This window comes from Olea europaea, chromosome 11 (assembly GCF_002742605.1).
Source record: "Olea europaea var. sylvestris chromosome 11, O_europaea_v1, whole genome shotgun sequence".
Lineage (NCBI taxonomy): Eukaryota > Viridiplantae > Streptophyta > Magnoliopsida > Lamiales > Oleaceae > Olea > Olea europaea.
In genome coordinates, this window is record NC_036247.1 from 34,612,802 (window position 1) to 34,622,260 (window position 9,459).

General features: G+C 33.1%; 1 protein-coding gene across 1 annotated transcript; it reads left to right on the forward strand.

Moving 5' to 3' along the window:
* Nucleotides 1-7,487: 7,487 nt before the first annotated feature.
* Nucleotides 7,488-9,257, forward strand: LOC111404197 (endoribonuclease Dicer homolog 4-like). Its single transcript, XM_023032968.1, has 2 exons — nt 7,488-7,752; nt 9,044-9,257. Exons 1-2 carry the CDS (start codon nt 7,619-7,621, stop codon nt 9,240-9,242), a joined length of 333 nt encoding a protein of 110 aa, XP_022888736.1. The 5' UTR covers nt 7,488-7,618; the 3' UTR covers nt 9,243-9,257.
* Nucleotides 9,258-9,459: the final 202 nt, after the last annotated feature.

Consider the following 9,459-nt stretch of genomic DNA (forward strand, 5'->3'; position numbering starts at 1 on the left):
ACATCCCAAATTTTCTTAATACTTGGAGTGTTACTAAAAATTTACTTCTTTTTACGTTAAATGCGATAATAAAGTAAATTTCTTTATAAATTAAAAAAAAATTTGGATTATCAATAAAATTAAACCAATACATGGAAATTATATATTTAAAAAAAACATAAGCACCGAATTAATTAAATAACATGTATTTGAACGAATTAAACTAACTAATAAATTTAACGATAGAATTTTTTCTTTTTCTTCAATTCACTTAGCAACACGCATCACCATCTTTCCACGGATCTAATCGACCTACACTAATCTCTAAAATTATTACAAGAGCAAATATTTCAAAATACCTAGTAAGATACGTACAGTTTTTATACACAATTATATAACAACAAAATCTACATTTCACACCACTCTTCTCTTGTAAAGTATAGTAGCGATTAAGCGACACACTCATCTTCGACCATCTTAAGTTTTTGAAGGATTTCATATCTCTTTATAAAGAACCAAAAGGTCCACTAACAATTCAAACATAAATGATCAAAATACTTAAAGTATACGGAAATAAACCACTTGCGCATAAGTATCTTATCTTGATTTTGAAATGTTGAAAGGAATAAAATCTTTCATGTAAAAATTCTTCTATTATTTTTTTATACTCTTTCCTCTCATTCTCTCCCTCTTTTACCAAAACTCTCTCTATTTCAATGGTGAAATAATGAGAATTCTTGCAGCATTTATAGTTGAAATTCTCAATTGAGTTTGTATGCAACTAGAATGGAAAAATGTGTAATATAAGAAATTTGGATAAGAATTTATTTTAAATAATAGAATTAATAATTACTATTAAGTTTTATCAAATTATGATTACAATTAAACTCTATCCAAATCACAAAAAAGATTACCGTTATCAAAATCAAATTACAATTTCAATTAAAATTTATCATAATCAAACTCATAATTATCAACACACGTGGCTAGGCTAAAAAGGAGGAAAACGGGTTTTAGAATATATCTCAAATTCCTTTAAATTTCATTTAACCTATATTCTATTTTAATCGTATTTAACCTGATATGATTTTATCCAAAACAACCTTTTATTGAATCAAAGACTCCTAATTAATTACAGTGGAAATTACATCCGCCATACTTTTAAAAATCAATATTCTAAAATTATGGTGAAGGTTTCATTGTTCAAAAATCAGATATTTCATATTTAAATATTAAATATTATAATACAAATTTCATCCAACTCTAATTATTTTCATTTCCCTATTCTCTCTACATCTCTCCATTCTCTCTCTCTCTCTTCATTTCTCTCTTTTTTGAATGTTGGCTATTAATTTAAACTTCGGTAATCGATGATGGAGTTGCTCCGATCAACACCACACCACAAGCGCCCGTCTTCGCTGGAGAAGAGGTCGGTGCTACAAATTGAGTAGGAGAAGATAAGTGGATGGTGGTGCCGGTGTGAGGCAGAGGGCGAGGGCGAGGGCGAAAGCGAAGGTGAAGGTGAATCAATTCTCTTTTTATTCTTAGTTTGATTTCTCAGCACAAGTTTGTGGAGTTGTGATTTGTGGTGGTCGATGGTGGAGGTTTGGTGTGGTTTGCGATCGTTGCTATGGCAGCGGCGATGGCGTGACGCAAAGGTGGTTGGTTGTGTGGTGGGAAAGTGGTGTACTATCAATGTGGGTAGTGATTTTGTGGTTACTGTGGTGGTGCTGTACAATGCGGTACGATGATGAGGTGGTTGGTGGTTCTGACGACGACGGTGGTAATGAGATGGTGGTCACTGGTCACAGGTGATGGTAGTGGTCACATATTTTTTGGTTGACTATGACCATTAAATTGATAAGTCTATGACGAATGAAGTAGATAAATTGTGACAAGAAATAAAGTATGACCTAAAAAAATTATTAATTTGTGACTGAATAATAAGTTATGACTTATAAGTTTAGTGCTTTGTTGTAGGAAATCAAGAGTAATATTGTAATTGATTTTTCCTTGTACCATATTTAGTTCTTACCTTAGTTAGCTATACTAATTAGGAATCTTTTCTCATCTCCTAATTTAGGAGATTTCTTACCTTCTCTCGTTACTTACGTTTGTACTATAAATAAGGCTTTATATTATTCATTCAATGTACAGTGGAAAGAAAAACTTTAGAGAGTGGGCTCAATCGATTAAGCTGATAATTAAAGGTAAAGGAAAGCTTGGTTACCTGACCAGAGAAATAAAGAAGTTTAATTGTAGAAGTGGGAATTCGAGAACTCGTTGGTTACAGCTTGGCTGGTGAACTTTATACAGCCAGCCATAGAAAACACATCTTTTTTTCCCAACAGCGAAGGAAGTTTGGGAAGTCGTCAATGAGGTCTACTCAGATACTGAAAACTCATCCCAAATATTTGAAATTAGAACCAGATTGTGGCAAACCAAACAAGGAGGCGGAGAGGTTACGGAGTATTACTTGGAGATGACATCCCTATGGCAAGAACTCGATCTTAGTTGCGAAGAAGAGTGGAAATGCACCGAAGAAAACGTAAAGTATAAGAAAAAACTTGAGAATGAACGAGTCTATGAGTTTCTTGCCGACCTTGATTGAGAATTGGATGACATTAGAGATCGAATGCTAGGATAGCGACCGTTACCTTCAACTAGGGAAGTGTTCACGGAGGTGGGAAAAGAGGAGAATCGTCGAAAAGTTATGATGACAGTGGGGACGATCGGAGAAATTGATATCTCGCTTCTGTCAAAGGGAGTTGGACGTCGAAGAGAAAAAGAAACAAGGCCTTATTCATCTCCTAGAATTGGGCTTTCAAATTTTTGCACAAACACAAGGAATAGCGGGCTATTAAAAAAATCGGGTCTGGGTTTTCAAATATTGGGCCTGTCGGGTCCTCAAAATATGGGCTTCTTGAAATTGAACCAGAAATTACAATATTATTCTCAAAAATTGGAAATGAGCCAAGTCAAAAGCAACAAAAAGGTCTCTGGTGTAAGCATTGCCGAAAGCCAGGACATAGGGAAGACACATGTTGGGATATACATGCAAAGCCTAGCGATTGGAAATCAAGATAGAACATTAAAAATCATAGCTATCAGGCATTGGTTGACCAAATTGAAAAATCCAAGGAGGTGAAAAATGGAACATTCAATTATGAGCAGCTAGAGTAACTCTATCAAATATTTTCGAGCCTTTAAATATCGAGTCAATCACCCATACATGATCCTTCAAGTTCGTTAGCCCACAAAGGTAGTTTCCTAAAAGCTTTAAATATTTTCTCAAGATATAAAATCCCTTGGATCATTGACTCAGGTGCCTCTGATCACATGACAGATGCCTACCATTTGTTCAATACATACTCACCCTATGCTGGTAATATTAAGTTGAAAATTGCTGATGGATCACTTTCACCTGTTGTGGGAAAAGGGAGTATTCAAATTTTCGAGTCTATAACACTAAAATATGTCCTTCATGTCCCAATTTCATCATGCAATTATTATCTGTCAGTCAGTAAACAAAAGGCTCAAATTGCTATGGTAATTTCACTCAATCTCACTATATATTTCAAGATCTGTCATCGGGGAAGATGATTGACGGTGCTAAAGAGTGTGAGGGACTCTATTAATTCGAAGACGCCTATGTGAGTAAACAACGTCCAACTAAATTTTGTAATTCTAAGTTTGTCTCTAGAGATAATGATACTATGTTGCAACATTATAGAATGGGCCACCCGAACTTACAATATTTACGACATGTTTTTCCTTCTATTTTCTCGAATAGAACACCTATTGACTTTCAATGTGAAATATGTAAGTTCGCAAAACACCACCGTACCATCACGCATTCCTAATCGTACTCACACAAAATGATTTGTCACGTTCATAAGAGAAAATCGATGTTTTTCCACATTCATTAATTTTCACCAAATGATACAAACACAATTCCAAACATAAATTCAAATTCTACACATTGATAATGGTACCGAATACTTCAATGCCACTCTACAAGATCATCTACAAAAATATTGAATCATCCACCAGAGTTCATGCATCGACACTCCACAAACAAAATGGGATTGCCGAGCGAAAAAATAGACATATACTCGAGGTTGCCCGAACCTTAATGTTCACCTTATATATGCCAAAATTTTTTTGGGTAGATGCTATCTTGACTTCAACTTATCTTATCAAACGCATGCCAAGTCGTACTCTGTCCTTCAATTCACCTATTCAAGAACTTCAAGATTCATTTCCCAATTCAAGTCTAAACCCGAACATATCTCTCAAGGTGTTCGGTTGTACTGCCTTTACTCATGTCCACTCCCATAATCATAAAAAACTTGATTCTCGTGCTATTAAGTGTGTTTTCATCGGATACTCACTTAATCAAAAAGGATACAAATGCTATGATCCATCAACAAAGAAAACTTTTGTTACCCTTAACATCACATTTTTGAAAAGACGCCTTACTTTAAAAACACCTCTTTTCAGGGGGAGAACTCTGATGAAGATAGGTTTTTTTAAATGAAATATCATTCCCAAAGTCTAATATACCATATATATAGAGGAGCATTTGAACTCAGTGGGAGACATAGGAGAAGAAAATGACAGGAAATGTTAGTATACTTAAGAAAACCAAAACCAAATTATAAGGAAAATCTCACACTTGCAGCACCAAGAAAATCGGAACCGATGATAGTTCTAGATTCCCATGAGTCAGAATCTCCAGATATCAATCTACCTATTGCACTTAGAAAACAACACCGATCATGCACTCTCCACCCTATCTCAAAATTCATATCTTATAACAATCTATCTACAAGGTTTTGTACTTTTACATCCAATCTTGACAGAACTAAAATTCCAAAGTGTGTACAAGAGGCTTTGACAATTCTCAAACGGAGGGAATTAGCAATGGAAGAAACGCGAGCATTGGAAAAAAAAAATGAGACTTGGAAGGTGGTGGATCTACCGAGAAGAAATAAACTCGTAGGATGCAATGGGTCTTCAATATGAAGTATAAAGCTGATGGAATAATAGAATGATATAAAGCTTGTCTTGTTGCAAAAGAATACACACAAACCTATGGTGTTGACTACACAAAGACATTTGCACTAGTAGCCAAGTTAAATACAATCAGGGTTCTCATTTTCTTAGTAGCTAACTTGGATTGACATCTGCAACATCTGGACATTAAAAATGCATTCCTTAATGAGAAATTAGAAGAAAAAGTCTTTATGACCCTACCACTAGTATTTTGTAAAAAGGACGAGGAGAATCGGGTTTGCAAACTCAAGAAATCATTGTATGACCTCAAACAGTCACCTATGGCATGGTTTGATAGATTTGCAAGAGTGTTAAAAGGTCAAGGTTATCAACAAGGACAATCAGATCACACAATGTATTACCAACAGTCAGAAAATGGAAAAAAAAATCTTGATCATATATGTAGATGATATAATCCTAATTGGAAACAATATAAATGAGATAGAGAGATTTAAGAAAAGCCTGGTAATCGAATTTGAAGTGAAAGTTCTTGAACACACGTGGTACTTCTTAGGGATGGAAGTCACAAGATCAAAAAGGGGTATCAGTGTTTCGTAAAGAAAGTATAATCATGATCTTCTAACAGAAATAAGCATGCTTGGATGTAAACCAGATGACACACTTATTGATTTGGTAAGGAAAAATGAAAATATTGGAGATCTATTTCAGACAGATAGTTATCAAAGACTAGTAAGGAAATTGATCTACGTGTCTCACACTAGACCTGACATCATTTTTGCAGTAAGTATGGTAAGCCAACATATACATTCTCCAAAACAAAGTCATATGAAAGCAGTATACAAAATTCTCATATAACTTAAAGGAACACTTAGAAAAGAATTATTCTTTAAGAATAATGAAAATAGGAAAGTAGAAGTCTTTACAAATACAGATTTGGCAGGTTCAGCAGATGATGAAAGATCAACTACTAGTTATTGTACCTTTATATGGAAAAATTTAGTGACATGGCGGAGTAAAAAGTAAAATGTAGTGGTAAGAAGCAGTGCAAATGTTGAGTTTAGAACAGTGACACAAGAAATATGCGAAGAATTGTGGTTAAAAACCTCATGGAAGAATTACAAATCATAACAATCCTTCCAATTAAACTCTATTGTGATAACAAAGCAACCATAAACAATTCTCTTAATCCTGTTCAACAAGATCAGACTAAATATATAGAAGTGGATAGACACTTTATCAAAGAAAAAGGTTGATCTCGAAGTTATTTGTTGACCATGTTCCTACGAGATAACAAACTATAGACATTTTCACCAAAGGACTATCTCGACAAAGTTTTGACGATTTCATCTGCAAATTGAAAATTGTCAACATTCACCATCCAATTTGAGGGGAAGTGTAGGAAATCAAGAGTAATATCGTAATTGATTTTTCTTCGTACCATATTTAATTCTCACCTTAGTTAGCTATACTAATTAAGAATATTTTATCATTTCCTAATTTAGTAGATTTATTTCCTTCTCTCCTTACTCATGTTTGTACTATAAATAAGGCTGTATATTATTCAATCAATGTATGAAAAAATAATTTCTTCCTACATTTGTGACATATAAATTTTTGATTTGTGGCCGATGAACAAATTGCTATATATAAAATTTTTGAATTGTGACCGTAAAATAAAATGTGATATATAAAAATTTTGATTTATCACAACAAAAAGTGATTAACTAAATCGTTAATTTGTGACCAAGTTATATAGATATGTGACCTTAACATAATTAATTAATTAAATAAAAAATAATTTTAATAAATATCCGATTTTTGAAATTAGAAATCTTTGTTTTTAGTTTTGAAATGAGTGATACTTATCGTTTTAATTATGAATTTTTCCCTTAATTATAATCTACACAATAAGTCCAATATTGATATACTTACACTCATTCTATCAAAATCTAATTATATGATCAAAATAAGATTGAGTTTAATATCATTTCACTTTAGTTCTCCAACATTTCAATATTATCAAAATATATTTAGGTTAAAATCATTGTCATTAATGATTTAAGTCTAAATGATTTATGAAAAAGGCTTGCGTGAGCCTCCTCATGTGAGAATAATGTACATGGGGCGTGTCAACTGTCCGTGTACAAATAACAAAATTCTATAAAAAATGAATGAGACAGTGAGTTTGGTAAAATGCATGAATAATTATACATAATAATTATTGATGTGTAATATAGACCAATGATTTATTAAATTATTCTTCGCAATATTACTACTGTCGCATAGGATTCGTTTGGTAGTCATTTTTTCTAAAATATAATTTTCTTTTTTTTTTAATCACAAATTTTTTATTAAAATAATATCATACATAAATCAAAATTTTTTCCTTATTTTTCAATCACATATTTCACATCAATTTATAATTTTAAAATACATTTATACTTAAAAATAGCAATCAAACACCATGGCATGAATCTCCGACAAAGTTAACATTACTTTTTCTGTGCACGCACCTTAAAGGCCCTAAAGACCCACTTCTTACGCAAAGTTCTGTCGCAGAAACTGTTGAGTCAAGACAAGTCAATTCACTCTCCAACGCCGATCACCTCCGGAAACCGCCATGGACAATGGCGCTGCCTTTACTGCACAGTCAAGCGAGTCGATAGAAAATGGGATTTCTGAGCGCCTCTCAACTTTGTCTCTTAGTGGGGAAGTTCACAGACAAGTGAAGGATCCCAGAATAAAAGCTAGAAAGTATAATCATTTTTCTCTTCTTTTTTAATTTTTGTACATTTTTAAATTTATTCACGCTGCTTGATTTGCTATGCCATTTTCCATTTTCGTTTGTTTGTATGAAGGCGTATCTTTGTCCTTTTTTTTTCTTTTTGAATTTTTTTTCCGGTTCATGTTGTGTAAATTAGAAGATTTTCTTTAATAAAAGGAGGAAATAAGAGAAGAATGAAATGCTTCGGTGTGGTTCAATCGACGGAGCACGTGATACAACATTGATGTTCGAAGATCAGGCCCCCTTTTCTGAATTCTGCCTAAAATGAAAACTGTGTTGGAATTTTCTACTTTCGAAAAAGAATCTGAATTTTCTTTTACGATGTTAAGGAAATGGGAAGAACAACAACTAATGAGGTTTTCTCTGACAAGGATGTTAAGGGTTAAATCACATAAAAAACTGAAAAGAAAAATAGGTCTTTTGATGCCTACTGAATTGGATTTGTGTACTCTGAAGTAATTAAACAAAGCATATTGATGGAATGCTGAAGAAGTGAAATATAAAGAAAAGAAAACAATGTGAATTAGATTTTAGAAATGGTGGGCAGTTCGATTGCCGTTGTTTTGTGTTGATCTCTTTGATTAAGAAAATTATTTTGCTCGGCTTCTTAGGACATTGCCAGAAGTAATTAAAAAGCACTTTTCTTTCTTCCTTTTTAAGTTTCTCTCAGTTACTTTGCTTGCCTAATCTGAAAGTTTGTACTGCACTCAATAGATATTTTCAAGAAGAAAATTTAAATTTGAAGGAGATTGAAAGACATTTTTCTTTGCTACGCTTTAAGTTAATTGGGGAGTCTTGTTCTTTCCATTTTAATAGTGGGAAACAAAATGTAAGAAGTGTTGTTCACAGCTTACTCAATTAATGCGTTTACTGTCAATGTATGCCCAAGAAACACCATATTAATCCCGAAGAATAACGCAAGATTAAGCGCAACAAACTTTTTTGTTTTTCCAACAACTGGATGTACAAGCTAGAATGAATTGACATATAAGGTCGATTCTGTTTATAAATTCAAATTATTCTGTTAGTAATCTGCATTCAAAGTTATTAAATGTAAAGAGTATTCTAAGATGCTAATACTGTTTTGGAAGTCTTTAGTTAACTTTTATAGCAGGGACGAATTGTGAGGTATCTTGCTGAATTTGAGGTCTTGTCATTGGTTCTTAGAAAACAAGGCACATGTGAAGTGTGTTTCATGTTCATCTTATTAACTGCATTCCTAATTACCTCTCACTCGATTTATTTATTTATTTTTTGAAGGTATCAGATGGACCTCTGTAAAAAAGCATTGGAGGAGAACGTCATTGTATATTTGGGAACAGGTTGTGGGAAAACACATATTGCAGTTTTGCTTATGTACGAGATGAGTCACTTGATAAAGAAACCCCAGAAAAACATCTTCATTTTCCTTGCTCCTACTGTGGCTTTGGTTCAGCAGGTTTCGATTATTCATTTTTAAATTCTCCATTTGTTATATCTACAGTTATTTCTCCATTGGAATTGGACTGATAAATTCTATAATTTGCATGTAGCCTTGCTAATATCCCCATTGGATTAGCCAGTAGTGCCAGTTGAATGAATGGGTTTTGTTGAAATCCCAAAGATATGACAATATCTTATTTGCCATAATTAACAGTTGTATTTAGGGAAATTGTAATTATTGTAATTAGGAATGA

Excerpts from the sequence above, each read along its gene's own strand:
- LOC111404197 (XM_023032968.1), top strand. The coding sequence starts at position 7,619 with ATGGACAATGGCGCTGCCTTTACTGCACAGTCAAGCGAGTCGATAGAA. Across the intron at positions 7,753-9,043 it reads CCCAGAATAAAAGCTAGAAA|GTATCAGATGGACCTCTGTA; the intron begins GTATAATCATTT and ends TATTTTTTGAAG.